Source organism: Marmota monax, unplaced genomic scaffold, assembly GCF_021218885.2.
Source record: "Marmota monax isolate L192 unplaced genomic scaffold, Marmota_monax_Labrador192_F-V1.1 WCK01_AAM20220418_F8-fsc00319, whole genome shotgun sequence".
In the NCBI taxonomy this organism is placed as follows: Eukaryota; Metazoa; Chordata; class Mammalia; order Rodentia; family Sciuridae; genus Marmota; species Marmota monax.
The window spans coordinates 203714-220268 of NW_026692103.1; the positions used below are offsets into that span (position 1 = coordinate 203714).

Consider the following 16555-nt stretch of genomic DNA (forward strand, 5'->3'; position numbering starts at 1 on the left):
ACCACTGAGCCACATCTCCAGGCCTACTTTGTATTTTATTTAGAGATGGGGTCTCACTGAGTTACTTAGTGCCTTGCCGCAGTTGCTGAGGCTGGTTTTGAACTTCCAATCCTTCAGTCTCAGCCTCCCTAGCTCCTGGGATTATAGAGGAGCACCAACGCCCAGTCTTGTTTTTTACTTTGAAACAGGGTCTGGGTAAATTGCTGACGCTGGCCTTGAATTTGAAATCCTGCTGCCTCAGGCTCCTGAATTGCTGGGATTATAGGCGTGTAACAATGTGCTCAGTGATCCCATCTTTTAAAAAATAAAAATGTAAAAATCATTCTTAGCTCACAGGCTATATAAAAACTGATGGGGCACATTTAGCTGTGAGGCTGGTGTTTGCTGACCTCTGGTTTACGTCCCACCCACCTCAAAGCACCTTTTTCCTCCCACATTGTTTTATTGGTGCATTATATTTGAACCTAACGATGGGGTTTTTCTTACATATTCATACATGCACACAATATAACAATATAATTTGACTAATATCACTCCCCATACCTCTTTTATAAAATAAGGCAAGCAGGTTCTGCTCAAATGACTGACCTCCTACTTAAGGTACAATAGTCTAGATTTAATTCTGATATCCCATTATTGGGGACAATAGGTACTCCCCAGTATCACCATTGAACAGTTTTGGTCTCACTGGAATCCTCCACAGCTGTGTGGTTTAAGCAGCAACCTGCTTTTTGGAGTGGTGAAAATTAACCTCAGGAAGCAAGGTTTCAGTGCAGTGTTGGGTGTGTGGCACTTAGAAGTTAGTCTGTCTTCTCTCCTTAGCTTTTTACCTCTGAACTACCTCCCAGTTTGTGTGTGTGTGTGGGGGGAGGTGCTGGGGTTGGAACCCATGGTGCTCTACCACTGAGCTATTCCCCCAGCTCTTTTAAGTTTGAGACAGGGTCTCCCAGGCTGGCCTTAAGCTTTGGATGCTCCTGCTTTAGCCACCTGGGTAGCTGGGATTACAGGTGTGCACCACCGTGCCAGTTCTACTTTTTGTTTTCCCTTTAATCCTTCCCTGTCTTCTTTATATAGAAATATTCAATATTATTCAAAATCAACCCCTTGCCAGGTACCATGACACATGCCTGCTTGTAATAGCATTGACTCAGGAGGCTGAGGCAAGAAGATCACAAAATCAAAGCCAGCCTCAGGAACTTAGTAAGGCCCTAAGGAAGTGAGACCCTGTCCCAAAATAAAAAAGTAAAAGAAGGGATGGGATGTTCCTTAGTGACTAAGTTCCTCTGGGTTTAATCCTCACTACCAAAAAATAAACAAACAAAAAACAAACCACAGCCTTCTTATTTCTTTCTTGGTACTAGGGATTGAATCCAAGGGTGCTTAATCACTGAGCCATATCTCAATCCTTTTTATTTTTTGAGACAGGGTCTCACTAAGTTGCTTAGAGCCTTGCTAAATTGCTGAGGCTGGCTTGGAACTTATGATCCTCCTGCTTCAGCCTCCTGAGCCACTGGCATGCACCACCACACCCGCAGCCTTCATGTTTCTTCAGGAACATTTTAGAGTCGCTCGTTTTTCTCATCTACATCACATGATTAATACTCCATTCTTTAATCACACCCATCCAAGCCCAAGCCACCTATCAGTAACTAGAGTGATCCATTTCTTTCTTCTCTATGGGTATATGGTTCAGGCCCCATTCCCCCATGACCGGTGTTAGCATATAGGGAGAATTATTACTCAGGCCAATATGAAATGGCAGAAGAACAGAGCTTTTAAAAATATGATTTGCCAGTTTCAAGCAATATACTGTGTTTGCCATTGTCTTTATCTTTGAAGTTTTCTTTCTCAGAAAGACTGCTATGGAAAAATGGACAGCTAAGGGGAGAGAGGATGTTACATAAAAGTGGAGTTCATTCTTTCCTCTCTATTTTACATTTTATCAGCTGGAAAGAAGGAGCATGCTGCACGAAAAAGACAATGATTAAAAAGCAGTAACATTCAGGGAGAGAGGTGAAAGAGGATATTAGAAAAGCAAGGTTGCTCTCCACAAGAATGGAAGATTGTTCCAGCTTCAGTGGGCTGTGAGGAAGAACGCCTGACTTGATAAGTAAAACAAATGGTGTCAAAGAGACTTGCTTAGGAACTTCTGAACCGAGCTGGGTGGTAGAAGGATACAAAAAGCATAGACAGAGATAGGAGGATGATTGACAGAGAACTTTACGAAGGCTGAGATCTGAGTTTTTAAAATCGGTGGTGAATTTTCCAGACACTTTTTCATTTTGTTAAGAAATGAGGGGAAATAACACTGATTAAATGTCTACTCTATACCAGGCATTGTTACAAGGCTATTTTCCAACATTATTTCAATTTTAATTAGTACCTACTCATGGGCTAAATGTAGTGGCACACACCTGTAATTCCCATGATTTAGGAAGCTGAGGCAAGGAGGATCGAAAGTTCAAGGCCAGCCTCAGCAGGTTAGTGAGGCCCTAAGCAACTTTGTGAGAACCTGTCTCAAAATGTTAAAATAAAAAATAAAAAGGAGAGCTGGGGATGTAGCTCAAGCTGTAATACTCTCGCCTGGCATGCTCGGGGTGCTGGGTTCGATCCTCAGCACCACATAAAAATAAAATAATGATGTTGTGTCCACCGAAAACTGAAAAATAAATATTAAAAAAAATTCTCTCTCTCTAAATAGGGCTGGGGAAGTAGCTCACCGGTATAGCATCCCTGGGTTCAATTCCTAGTACAAAACAAAACAAAACTATTCATGGAATTAGTATGTTGTTGGCCAATTTTCAGATGAGGAAACTGAGAGGTAAAGACATGGGATTGGAAACCAGTTTTTTTTTTTTTTGGTATCAGGGATACTTTACCACTGAGCCACATCCCTAGCCCTTTTTTTTAATATTTATATTTTTATAGACAGGTTCTCACTGAGTTGCTTAGGGCCTCACTAAATTGCTGAGACTGGCTTTAAATTCTTGTTCCTCCTGGCTCAGCCTCCCAAGCCGCTGGGATTATAGGCATGCATCACTGCACCCGGCCCTGGAATGCAGTTCTGTAAGACCACAATACCCTGTGTTCTACACTGGCTTGCTTAGTATAATTCACAATGGAAATACTGCCTTCACAAAATTCCTTATTCCTTTAAACCCTTGACTGGGGGTATAGGCCCTAAGTTCAATCCTCAGCAAAACCAGACCAAAACCAAAAAAACCCTCTAAATTTTTGAGGTGGGGGAAATAACATAAACAGCCTGGGAAGTTTTTATATTATTCCTCTATCTACCCCAACAAATGCGATAGTTGCATTAAAATGACATCAAATCCTTTTTCTGCTATGAAGAAAATAGTATCACTATGACTCAGTACATTGGCAGTCAGGTGTCCTAAGTTAAACTCTGTGCTGCTAAATCAATCTAATGACAAACATATAAATCCTTGGCAGAAATGTGAAGTTACATCTGGGGACCATTAATTCAGGGTTACTGGGAAGCAAATGTACTATCTCACTTAATCCTTCAACAGTCCTGTGAAGTAGTAACACCATTTTATGGATAAAGAAGCTGAGGTTTAAAGCAGTTAAATATCTTGCTTAATGATGAGAGGCAAGAGCAGGATTAAAACAGATGGCCCTGAGTAGGGTCTGATCTGGTTATAACTATCGTCTCTTTCCAGAAAAGGCCTAGAACAGCAGCAGTACAATCATACAGGTTAAGGTATCTGAGGACTGTCAACTCACTTGGTATATTAACAACAGTTTTTTTTTTTTTTTTTTTTTTGTTAAGCTGGGTGTTGAACGTAGGGCCTTGTACATTCTAGGCAAGCAGTCTACCACAGCTACATTCCAAACACTGCCACCATCTTTGTGATGAAGATGGTAGCTATTATGGAACATCCGAGAAAATGCTAGACAACTTCTTTTTTACCCCTGGTGCTGGGAATTGAATCCAGGAACTCATACTCTGCATGTACTCTGTCACTGAGCTATAACCTCAGCCTTTTTTTCTTTTGAGACAGGGTCTCACTAAGATGCTCAGCCTGGTTTCAAACCTGTGATCCTTCTGCCTCAGCCTCCTTAGTAGCTGGGATTACAGGCATGTGTCACCATTACTAGGTAATGCTTAACAATCTTTAGTGCAGTATAGGTAACAGAACAAAAGAAGATCAAACTACTCTAGTTTTCCCCAGTGTCTTCCTCAGGACACCTTTCCTATAAGGCAACCTGTAATAACCAACCAACCAAAAGCCAGGGTAGAGCTGGACGTGGTGATACATACCTGTAATCCCAGTGGCTCTGGAGGCTGAGGCAGGAGGATTGCAAGTCCATAGCCCCAGCAATTTAGCAAGGCCCTAAACAACTTAGCAAGACTCTGTCTCAAAATTAAAAAAAAAAAAAAAAAAAAAAAAAAAAGAAGGGCTGGGGCCCAGCATAGTGGTACACACCTGTAATCCCAGTAATTTGGGAGGCTGAGGCAGGAGGATTTCAAGTTCAAAGCCAGTCTCAGCAGATTAGCAAGGCACTCAGCAACTCAGTGAGACCCTGTCTAAATAAAATAATAACAAAGGGCTGGGGATGTGGCTCAGTGGTTAAGGGCCCCTAGGTTCGATCCCTGGTACCAAAAAAAGGGGGGGTGGGGAGCTGGGGATGTGATTCAGTGGTTAGGTGGCCTTGGATTCAATTCCCCATACTGCAAAAAAACCCAAACCAAACAAACAAACTAAAACCAAGGTGGTGGTTCCAAAGGAAAATGTTAGGAAGATGAATATGTATCCAAATCCCCCTCTTGAAGACTCATTTATTCTGTTTAAATTTAATCTAAAGTATCCAAAATTCCTTCTCCTTCACAAAGGTATAACTTTTACTTCCTCTCATGTCCCCATTTTTCCCCCAGTACTGGGGATTGAACCCAAGGCCTTATGAATGTGAGGCAAGAGCTCTACCATTAAGCTATCTTCCCACCTCCTTCATGCATTATTACTCTATTGAAAAGTACACAATATACCAAAATTAGCCAGAGGATATCCCTATATGGTCCCCTGTGACTGTGAACATGAATCTGGAGGACTTTCCATTCACTTCCCCGAAGGTGGGAAGGACCTGATAACCAACATGAACATCTTCCAGGTCCATATTTCAGTCCTCCATAGCTGATGGGAACTAGGTCTTTGCATGGGGGCATGCCACCATTTGCCATTCCATGACAGGCTGAGTCTCATGAAATTTCCATATGACCAAACACACTTTTAACAAGTTGACTTGCAAACCCCAGGTGAAATATAAAGAACCATCTGACAACAGAATTTGTTTTGAAAATATCCTGTTTCCTCTGGGAAAGGGTGAGATCTATTGTCTATATTCTCTTGCCTTTCTGTTAATATTTCCATTTATATGATGTTTAATATGTGGATGCTTAATACATGAAAGCACTCAAACTCTGTGGTAAGCAAACTCATTAAAAATTCTCCCAAGCAGCTGTTTTTGGGGTGATGTTAGGCCTAAAGTGGGGCTGAAAGTAGACATATGATGGTGTAAGTTATTTGACTTGTGGAGAAAAATGAACTACGAAAAGTGAAAGTAAAAACTCATCTCTGGGGCTAGGGTTGTGACTCAGTGGGAGAGCACTTGCCTTGCACATGTGAGGCACTGGGTTTGATCCTCAGCACCACATAAAAAAATAAATAAAATAATGATGTCGTTTTTATGTCTAACTAAAAAAATACTTAAAAAAAAACAACTCATCTCTGTGTTCCAAAGATTACTTACATAATTACTTTAAAAAATAGAATCCTGGACTTTTCTACCTAGAGAGGACTTGGGAAATTCTCTAGCTCCAATCCCTTCTTCACACATGAGGTTGGTAAAGGCTGAAAAGGTTAGATAATAGGTTCATGAAGCTGTCTATGGAAGAGCTGGGCTGGAACTCAGTTCCAAAACTGGCTAGTGCTTGTTTGTCTTTTTTTTTTTTTAATCGCAGTGCTGGGGATTGAAACCAGGGCCTTGTACAGGCTAGGCAAGCCCTCTCCCACTGAGCTACATACCCAGACCTTTATTTTTTATCTTATTTTTGAGGCAGAGTCTTGCTGAAGTGCTTAGACAGCCTCCAATTTGTAATCCTCCTGACTCAGCATCCCAAGTAGCAGGGATTACAGGCAAGTGCCACTGTGCCAAGCTGTATTCTTTTATGTTCTTTTCTAATTTACGACAGTGTAATTTTAAGGAGTTACCTTCTTGATCATTGGCTGTAATGCAAGAGCTTGCCTCATTTGCTTTCCTTTGGTGCTGCAGTGGGAAGCAGGCCCACATTATCCCTCTTTGCTTCTCCTGCTCTAACAGGCGGAGCTTGTACTCAATTCTCCACCTTGCCCTTTTCCCCAACCTCTGCAGCTGATATTCTCCTTCTGCCTTTCAAAGAGTTATCAGAAATATGTGTATATAACTTTCCAAGTAGTCTGGGACAATAAGGAAAATGATTCCTGGTTTGAGTTTTTCCATAGGGCTTGAGTTTGCCCCAAGATTTTGGAAGGTTGGAGAACTAACAAAAAGTAAAACTGCCTTTCTTTCCCCATTTCTCAAGTCTGTTTCCTCTTAATTTACGGAAGAATTAGGAGTAAGAAAGAATTAAGCGCAGAAACTCCACTTGGAGTACTTGCCTAGCCCTGGAAAAGTTCAAGGTCTGAACTTTCCCCTTGTGATTTGTTGGTAGTCCTTCAGTCATCTGGTCAAAGAAGCAACAGAGAAAAAATGTTGGGTAGCCGCACTGAAGTCAGTGTTTTGATTCATGGAAATCAATGAAGAAAGTGTAGTTTTTTCTTTGGTGCTGAGGGTCAGAGAGGGAACCCTTTTCCATGCAGGAAGCCCACCTTGGGCACAAAAACTCACCCTACCTCATTCCTCAGGAGACACTGTTTTTCCATCCTAGCACTATCGGAGCCCCCTCCCCAAGTACCCGGAGGGCCTTGTTTTTAATCCGAGGTTGAAATAGAACCTTCCCCTGGGTGCCGGGGAGTGTCCCCTGGGGGCAGTGGCCTGCCTCTGGAGGGCAGCATCCTGGCGGGGCTCCTCTCCGATCCCAGAGCACCTTTTGTCCCTGGAGACGCCTTGCCCACCAGGTATGTGGAAGGCAAGTGCGGCCCGCTTTCCGGGGCGTCCGGCTGGGGTCTGGAAGAGGGACCATGGTTTTGGAGAGTGGCGGGCCAGCGAGCACGGGAACACGTTGGGCACAGCGAACTCACTAGCCGGGTGTCTCCTGGAAGTCCGGTTTGGGTCCGCCGGCTCAAGGGTTTTCTTCCTCTCAAATTCATCCCTGGGCAGAGCAACCTCACTTCGCATCCAAACTTGTGCAGATCAAGGATTAAGCGGGCGCTGGCCCAGCCCGACAGCGAGGTCCCTTCAGAGCCCCTGGAGCCGGTTACACAAAGACGGCGGTGGGGGCCCTGGGACTCGGACTCGGGCCGGCGGGACGCAGGGCGACCCGGGCCGCCCGACCGCCCCTCGCGTCGCGGCCGCTTTGCCGGCGCCGCCCGTCGCCCGCCCTCAGTCTTCCGGCCAGGCGCGGCCTCCTTCGCCGGCGCGGGGTCCCCTGGTTAACCCCTGCCCGCCAGCCCGGCAGCTGATTGGAGGAGGCGGGGCGCCGGGGCAGCGAGGACCCCCCCACCTTCCTCGTTCCCTCCTCCTCCTCCCCCACTGTCGGCTCTTCCCCCCCCCCCAGGACCCCCCCCCGCCTCCCAGCCGTGCAAATCTCGCGAGGAAACACGCGCTTTCACTAGTGTGTTTACACCGATCACTACTAATCCGGACCGAACCGATCCGGATTAAGGGGCCGGAGGCGGGCCCTGGGCACCAGCGGTTCCGACCCCCCCGCCCTCCGCGCCGCACCCGAGTGGCCCCCAGCCGAGAGGGCCCCCACCTCCCGGCCCGGCCTGGGCCCTCCTGCGCCTCCCTTGGCCTTTGTCCGGCGCCAGGAGGCCGGTCCCGCGCCCCCCGCGGCCGCCCGGGCCCGGGGCCGCGTCAGGCGCCTAGCTCTGTACGCGAGCCCGGGGATCCGCAGCCTCCGCGACCCCCTCCCCCGCCCGCCCTCTCGTGGAGCCGGGCGCCGGCGGCGGCTGCCCGGGCGGGGGGTTGAGGCGCTTAGGAGAGGCCCCGGCTCCGCCCCGGGCCTGCCCAGGGGGAAAGCGGAGCGGCCGCAGCCGGGTCGGGTCGGGGCCCCTCCCGGGAGAAGCGTGGAGCAGCGGCGGCAGCGGCAGGTGAGAGGCTGAGCCCCGGGCGGGGGAGGGCGCTGGGCCTGGGGCATTAACCGTCCCGCAGACCCCCTCGGCCTGAGGAGGCTGCCACCCGGGCCCAGCCCGGGACCGGCGCCGGGCCGTATCTCCTCGGCGCTGAGGCGGGAGGGACTCCCCAAGGGCTGCGGGTCGCCGAGGGGCCGGGCCGAAGATGGGGCAGGCCCAGGCCTGGGAGTGGGGCCAGCGGCCGGCGGAGAGAGGGGGCGCCTCGGCAGCTGGAGGCCTCGGCAGTCTCCCGGGCGACCCCGAGAGCTGGCCCTCCCTCCCTCCGTGACAGGTGGGCTTGGAGTTGGGGAAAGTTTGGAGCCAGTGAGGGGCGCCGGGACCAGGCCCCATCGGTTTTGCTTCGCGGCTGTGGGCTGCAGGGAGGATCCCTGTCCAAAGCCGCGATGGAATGAGTCGGAGTGGATATTTCCTTAACATGAGTTGACATTAAATGGAATAACCGCTGGGGCGTCATTTTCTGGGCCAGGCCTGGGGATGAAGATTTGGGAAATGTTGCGAGAGACCTTGGGGTTGGGGAGAGACTGCAACCTCTGCGATTCCGACCCAATTAGGGCCGGGCGAGACGCTGGGAAGGGCACTTACCTACTTAGGGAAAACTCGTTCAATCTCCGTCTTTCTTTTTTAAAAAAGATGATTTTCTACCCTTCTGAGAATTTCCTAATTCCTTTTTTAACCTGCACTTTTAGGTGTGGGTGAAACTTTAACTTGTCACCCTTTCATTCCCCTTTGCCCCATGCTCTCAATCCAGGAAGGGAAACGAAACTGAAGGACTTTGTAGGGCTGTTACTGGAAATTGTGGAGTTGTTAGATTGCAGAGGGGAATATTTGATTCATGTTTTCTGTGAACTTTAAAATCACACCAGTCATTCTAATAACAGCTTAATAGTATGTTTGAACGGTTCCGTGTAGTGATAACATACTCTTTTCCCACTTTTAATGTTAAAGATTTTCGGTGCATGGTGTAAGAGTTGATCTCTTGCAAAGGATGGACACATTTGTTCAAAGGAGCCTGTGCATTAACTGGTCAAGGAAGGAGTTTAAAAATGGTGCCCTCCCGCCCCTCCCTGCTTGGAAGGAGTGCTAAAAGCAGATGTCCAGAGTGAAGAGAAACCCACTGCTTCAGGGAGTGGTCAGAAAAAGATTTTTTTAAGAAATTGTTACGGAGCTATATTAATTTCCTGAGTGAATGCAAGTTGAGGATTTTACCTTAGTTGTCTATTAAATTTAAAATAAAATAATTCATTTTTTTCATGAGGTACTGTGAGCTCTTCAGAGAAAGGAGCTACATAATAGTGTTATTTGAAGTAATTTGTAGCTTCTGATTCATGCCATATTTTGAAATTATTAATGATTCATATTTTTAGTTTAAGAACTAGTTCCTGTGTGTTTGGGAAAGAAATATCTGAAAATACTTAGCTAGAATTCAAAGATACAAAGGTTGTTAGAAGTAAATTTCTTTTTGCAAGCTCATCCATGTTTTATTGTTGTTGGTTTTGTTTTTGGTCCTGGGGATTGAACTTGGGCACTCAACCACTGAGCCACATCCCCAGCCCTATTTTGTATTTTATTTAGAGACAGGGTCTCACTGAGTTGCCTTGCGCCTCGCTTTTGCTGAGGCTGGCTTTGAACTTGCAATCCTCCTTTGAACTTGCAAGCCTCCCAAGTTGCTGGGATTACAGGTGTGTGCCACCACCCCCGCTCATCCATGTTTTTTTTTTTTCTTCCTCTACTACTTTTACAGATGTTGTATGAATGGTTTGTAGTTTTTCTTTTTTGGGATAAGAGTAAGTTGCCCCCATAGACAAGGACTTCCAAGCTGCTATAGAACTTTGAATATATTGGTAATGTCAAATAATTATTTGGTGCAGTGCGTTATAGTTAACTACTATTATGCTCTATTTTTTATTTTGAGGGTTACCGTGTGTCGCTACTCAATGAAATAACTGCTCTGAGTTTTGTTGTAATAAAACTTGTTCCTCACATTTTAGTTTTCATGGTTTTTACAGTCTATTTTTTCTTTTTCAGTAGAAATGATGGAAGAATTGCATAGCCTGGACCCACGACGGCAGGAATTATTAGAGGCCAGGTTTACTGGAGTTGGTGTTAGTAAGGTGAGTAAAATGACGATGATGAACACTATTGGTAGTCTAATGTAAACACATTTAAAAAATGATTAAGAGCAGTTTGGGTGAAACATACTGATGGGTGCAGGGAAAATTTGTCTCATGATTCCATTGAACTTTTAAATCCTGCCAGTCTTTCCAGTAGCGTATTTGAAGGTGTTCTATATGGGAGTATATGCTTCTTTCCCCCTTCAAATACAGGAGAAGTTTCTTGAAGGGTTTGTTAAAAGGATACCGATAGAATGTGTATCTAGAATTTATGCCATATTTTGTTAAAAATTCTCAGCTACTCAGAAAAAAAAATAATTACAAGGCTTTGCCTAGTTTTATTACACTGATTTTACTGGGTAGTTATATGATATAGCATTGAAGAATCTTACTCTGTGAAATCTTTCAGTTCAGTTCTGCAGCTTAGCTGATTCCTCCTGGTTGCACCCCAGACCGTTTTCTCTCTCCTCTTATTTTCCTTCCTTTTCATTGTTTTTGTTTTTGTTGTGGGAGTGTAAAATAAGTTCAAGGCCCCATTAACGGGCAGGTGAGATGTCAAACAGTGCTATGGCTGCCTGCATATCCTTATGTACTTGCCAGTTCGCCCCTCTGTTCCCATGGGATGATTTTAGTGCAATATATAAAGAGAGAGAGTGTGTGTGTGTGTGTGTGTGTGTGTATGTGTATGTATGTATGATGCTTTATTTAAAAACTTCACTGACCCATGATTGTTAGATTATTTGGGCTTGAGATACGTGAATATGTGAATTTTTGATCTTTAACCAATATGATACATTTCTTTCTGTGTTTTTCAAGAAGTTTTATCTCATGGTAACCTAGGTTTCATGCTTTGGTTAGTTGCTTCTTCAGGGAAGTGAATGTTAAGTGAATGTTTATAGTTGGAAAACATAACTTCTTTGATGGATCACACAATTTTGGTGAGCTCTGGGATAAACTTATAGTTTTTGTTTATTCAGTAGTTATTGAGTGCCTATAGTATTCTAGGCGTTGTGCAAAGAGAGAACGCCAGTCAGTGAGGAGAGATGATATTTTGATGAGAGCTGCATTAGAGCTGTGACAAGGTGCTTAGGAACCCAGGATTTGTTACACATTTTTGGTTTCTTTGCCACTTTAATTAAATAACTGACTTTTGGTGGCACTTTGGAGTGGCTACTCTTGAGCATTGTGTTTTGAATTTCATATGGATAGACATAAATTCTCTGACCTAGGTGAAGTAGCTTCAGATAGAAATGAGCAGTGTATTTGGATATTAAATTGATCCATGGTTCAGTTGATTACTTATTGATGACTTTTGATGTGTCTTTTAACATGGGAATTTGGCATAAGGCTTACATCCAAATCTATATATTCAGTTGGTTCCCTATTGAGTAAATTAGAAAGTTGGTGTTCGAGTTGTATGCAGTTTAAACTCATTGGTTTTTGTTAGGATGTTTTTCTTTCTTTCTGCTTTTAGACTCCTAATGGCTATATCCAAGAATACTTTTGATGGAGTGGGGCATAAGTAACGGAAATGAGGGTATTCTGAATTTGCTGCTTCAACCCAATTTAGAATCATGGAACTAAGGGGTCAGAAGACTTGAAAGCAGTATCCTGCTTAATAAGAAGTTATACCTTTAACCTAAAGAGAAAGATGTTCTCTGTGGAGAGAGAAGTTCCTCTAAGTCCTGTTGTTTTTATTCCATTAATTGTATGTTATTTTGATGTTCAAGTCATAGTGTATTTATCACAATAAATGTTATTCAAAGACTAGTAGGAGAGTATTGTTTTCCAGAGTTAGGAAGAAGTAAAGAAAATATCCATTTTATATGAATTTTGTTGCCTATGAGACATATTTATCAGACCATTGATTAGAAATGGAGAGGGGAAGTAAAAAGGACTGGGTAAAAAGGATGCTTTTGGAGAAACTCTTGGGTTTGAATTTATTGTTACGGATCATAGTTTCCCAATAAGGATATCACTATAGATGACAGTTTCAGTTTTATTTAGTGTTTTTTGTTTGTTTGTTTGTTTTTTGCTTTTTTGGTACTGGGGAGCTTTCAGGTTTGCTAAGATCAACAAGAGATTTCAGCCTTTGCTCTTTCAAATGGGAGAGCAGAGTGACTTGCCTGTGATAGTGCCATCTAGTGGGACTGGTGCAGCCTCACAGGCTATCTCTTAAGTTTCTCCTAACTATTCATAACATTTTCAGTACTTAGAAGGAAGAAAGGCAGTGCCACTGTGGATTCTTTTCTAGTGGACAAGGGCAAGAGTTTTATAAGTAGCTACAGTCTTTGAACTTCCTAGTTGTTATAGATCTTCTGTCATAATGCTCCAAGTTTTTTAAACTTAGAAATACTTCACAAAACTTAGGCTAAAATGAAATGGCCAAACCACCACATTTATTTATATTTAAGATACTTATTATTTATATTTAGGTTTTTTATTTGCAAGTTTTTATTTTCTTATATAGTACATTTGTATGCCTTTAATTTCTATATTTACATATTTATTTCATAATAACTGGTAAACCAAAAGTTCATTTGTTTGGGGCTTTGATTTTTGTTTAAAATATTGATATTTTCTGTTGTTCGTGGTTGAGGATGGGAAAGAAGCCTAATACGCACTGAGACATCTATGGCAGCTTGTTTTCCTTCTCTACCTGCCACTTTTTAGGAAAACCAGAAACCATCCTGTTTGTTTTTTTGGCAGTACCAGGGATTGAGCCCAGGGGTGCTCTACCATTGAGCTACATCTCTAGTCTTTTTGTTTTTTAATTTTTAGACAGGGTCTCCCTGAATTGCCCAGGCTGGCTATGAACTTGCAATCCTCCTGCCCCAGCTTCTTGAGTTCCTGGGATTACAGGCATGCCCTAGTATACCTGCTCCTCTTAGTGTCTCCCCCCCCCCCCCCCCCCCCCCCCCCGTACTGGGGATTGAACTAAGGGGCACTCAACCACTAAGCCACATGCCCAGCCCTATTTTGTATTTTATTTAGAGACAGGGAGGGTCTCACTCAGTTGCCTTGTGCCTTTCTAAGACTGGCTTTGAACTCTTGATCCTCCTGCCTCAGCCTCCTGAGCCACTGGGATTATAGGCATGCACCACCCCACCTGACCTGCCCCTCTTAGTTTTGACATGATAAGATTATTTCTTATTGACCTGATATTTGAGCTATTCTACTTCTTTTATAAGATACCATCTTTTAAGCACTGGATTATCCACTTTTGGTAATGTGAAACTGTCTACATTTTGTATTCATATGTTTTCTATCAGGACCTGTTACAGTTTATATTCCTTACTCTGTTCCCTTTTGGAAATTTAAGTATAGGTAGTCTCTGTGATTTTGAAGACTGAAGGAAATGGAATCCCAACCTTGCATGTACTGTTAACCATACTTCATTGAACAAATAGTTGTAGAACTTGCTATGTGCCCAGTACTGTCCCAGGAAGAGCAGAAACAATAAGAAGTAAATTTAGTGTGTGGGGTGGAGGTGGGTACTAGAGATTGAGCCCAGGGGAGCTCTACCAAAGAGCTACATTCCCAATCCTTTTTATTTATTTATTTTCTTTTAAGGGACGGGGAATAATACTCAGGGGTTTAAAACCTGAGCTACATCCACAGCCTTTTTAAATTTAATTTTTATTTGAGATAGGGTCTTGCTCAATTGCTGAGTCTGGCCTTGAACTTATAATATTGGTTAACAAATTTGTATTTTAAGCAATTTAGCACATTCTCCATCCTCTTCTTATAAGCTGTACTGCTTGATGTCCACTGCATTGCTGCCACTAGAGGAAATATAGACTTGCCAAGGATCATTTTATTACACCCTGGATTTGTATTGTAATTGCATAGCTTTAGAGTTGCATAAACCAATAAATATGATAGTGAAATGAAAGGTTTATTTTTTGAGCCGGGCATGGTGGCGCACACCCATAATCTCAGCGGCTTAGGAAGCTGAGGCTGGGGGATCCCTAGTTCAAAGCCAGCCTTACCAACTTATCAAGGCCCTAAGCAACTCAGCAAGACATTATCTCTAATAAAATATAAAAAAGGGCTGTGGCTGTGTCTCATTGGCTAAGCATCCATAGGTTCAGTTCCTGGAACAAAAAAATAAAAAAGATGTATTTTATGAAACTGAGTTAACTGCCATAGAAAGGTGACATATATACACACACTGTGTGTGTGTTTATGTTTTTTGATGGGAAGGATTGAATCCAGGGCCTTTTAATATGTGCTCTGTCCTGAGCCACATACCCTCTGCACTTATAATTCTCTTTTTTAATATGAAAGACTTTCATTTATAACTTTAATAAGTATTTTTTAAGTTCTCACTTTACTCTTTAAAGATATTGAAACTGGAAATTATAGATTATGTATTTATTATAAGTGTACTTTGTGTAAGACTACCATCACTGGACTTACAACTCAAAAGGCCCACCTCAAAAGACTGGCAAAAGGCCAGGTGTGGTGGCACATGCCTGTAATCCCAGCAACTCGGGAAGTTGAAGCAGGAGATTTACAAGTTCAAAACCAGCCTCAGCAAATTAGGGTATTCCTGATTATCTTAGTGAGACCCTATCTCAAAATAAAAAATAAAAGGCCTGGGGATGTGGCTCTGGTTTAGCGCCCCCTGGGTTAAATCCCTAGTACAAAAAAAAATGTCAAAAGAATGTACATTTAGGTTGGAAATATACATGCTTAGTGGTAGGAGAACTTGCCTAGCATGTGCTAAGCTCTGGGTTTAATCTCTACTAGATATCTGGTGTTAGCTCTTTAACATACCAATGCCATTTATTTATTTATTTAGGCACTGAGGATTGAACCTAGTGTTTGCCAGTGAGTTACATCCTCAGTCCTTTTTACGATTTTTTTAAAAAAATTTTGAGACCCAGGCTGCTGTTGTAGCTCAGTGGTAGAGCACTTGCCTAGCATGCATGAAGTACTGGGTTGGATCCCCAGCACCACATTAAAAAAAAAAACAAAAACTAAACAAAATTTTGAGATGGGGTTTCACTAGGTTGCTTAGGGCTTTAACAAGTTGCTGAGACTGGCCTTGAACTTGTGACCCTCCTGCCTCAGCCTCTTGAGTTGCTAGGATTACACATATGTACCATGTCCCCTGGCTCCATTTTTATTTATGTTTTAAAAAGTATTTAACTATTTTATATGTATTTTTTGTTTCAAGTATTTTATGTGCAATATGTATTAGACAATGATAAGTAAATAAATTCTGAAAAATAATTCACACTTATACTGATGCTTTTGAATTCAAATTCAGATTTTTCTTTTGGTACCAGGACCACACATCCCTAGTATCCTTTTTTTTTTTTTTTTTAAAGTAGGTGGACATATACCCTTATTTATTTATTTTTATGTGGTGCTAAGGATCAAACCCAGTGCCTCACACATGCTAGGCAAGTGCTCTACCATAGAGGCCACCAGTGTACCCCCAGCTCTTTTTTATATTTTATTTAGAGACTGGTTCTTGCTGAGTTGCTAAGTGCTTTGCTCAGTTGCTGAGGCTGGCTTTGAACTTGTAACCTTCCTACCTCAGCCTCACGAGCCACTGGGATTACAGGTGTGTACCATTAATGCTTTCAGTTTAGTACTAGGGACTCTACCATGGAGCTACCTTCTCAGCCCTTCCTATTTTTTATTTTGAGACAGCATCTCATTAAGTTGCCATTACTGAGGCTGTCCTTGAACTTGTGATCCTCTGGCCTCAGACTTCTGAGTAGCCGGGATCACAGGCATTCACCACAATGCCTGGCTTCATGTCTCTGAAATTCACTGAATCTGAATTTCTCATGCCATTAATTCCGCCACCATTGCTACTGCCTTGATCCAGACCTACCTTGTTCATAACTGTACTGGTCAGTTTCTCCTCCCTAATTCATCTTTCTCTAAACTGCTACCAGTTATATTTCTGTTCAGTTTTTATTTATTTTATTTTTTTTCATGGTACTGATGATTAAACCCAGGGATGCTCTATGATGGAGCTACACCCCTAGCCCTTTTTATTTTTTTTAGGGACTGGATCTCACTAAGTTTCTCAAGCTGTCATTGAACTTGTGTTCCTCCTGCCTCAGCCTCCAAGTCACTGGGATTACAAGTGTGCACCACCATGCCCAGCTACCAGTTATATTAAAA

The 16555-nt window shown here is 43.2% G+C and overlaps 1 protein-coding gene across 6 annotated transcripts in view; it reads left to right on the top strand.

The window, feature by feature from the left end:
- Tlk2 (tousled like kinase 2) overlaps positions 1-16555 on the top strand; it is a 167353-nt gene that overhangs the window by 42438 nt on the left and 108360 nt on the right. For 4 of the 6 annotated variants that reach the window (XM_058584899.1, XM_058584889.1, XM_058584891.1 and 1 more), the window contains exon 9: positions 10320-10405. In XM_058584899.1, coding sequence (XP_058440882.1) covers positions 10320-10405 — 86 coding nt within the window. Of the gene's footprint in view, positions 1-7808; positions 8253-10319; positions 10406-16555 lie in introns of those variants that run through there. The other 2 variants (XM_046460857.2, XM_046460866.2) reach the window with 2 other exon arrangements.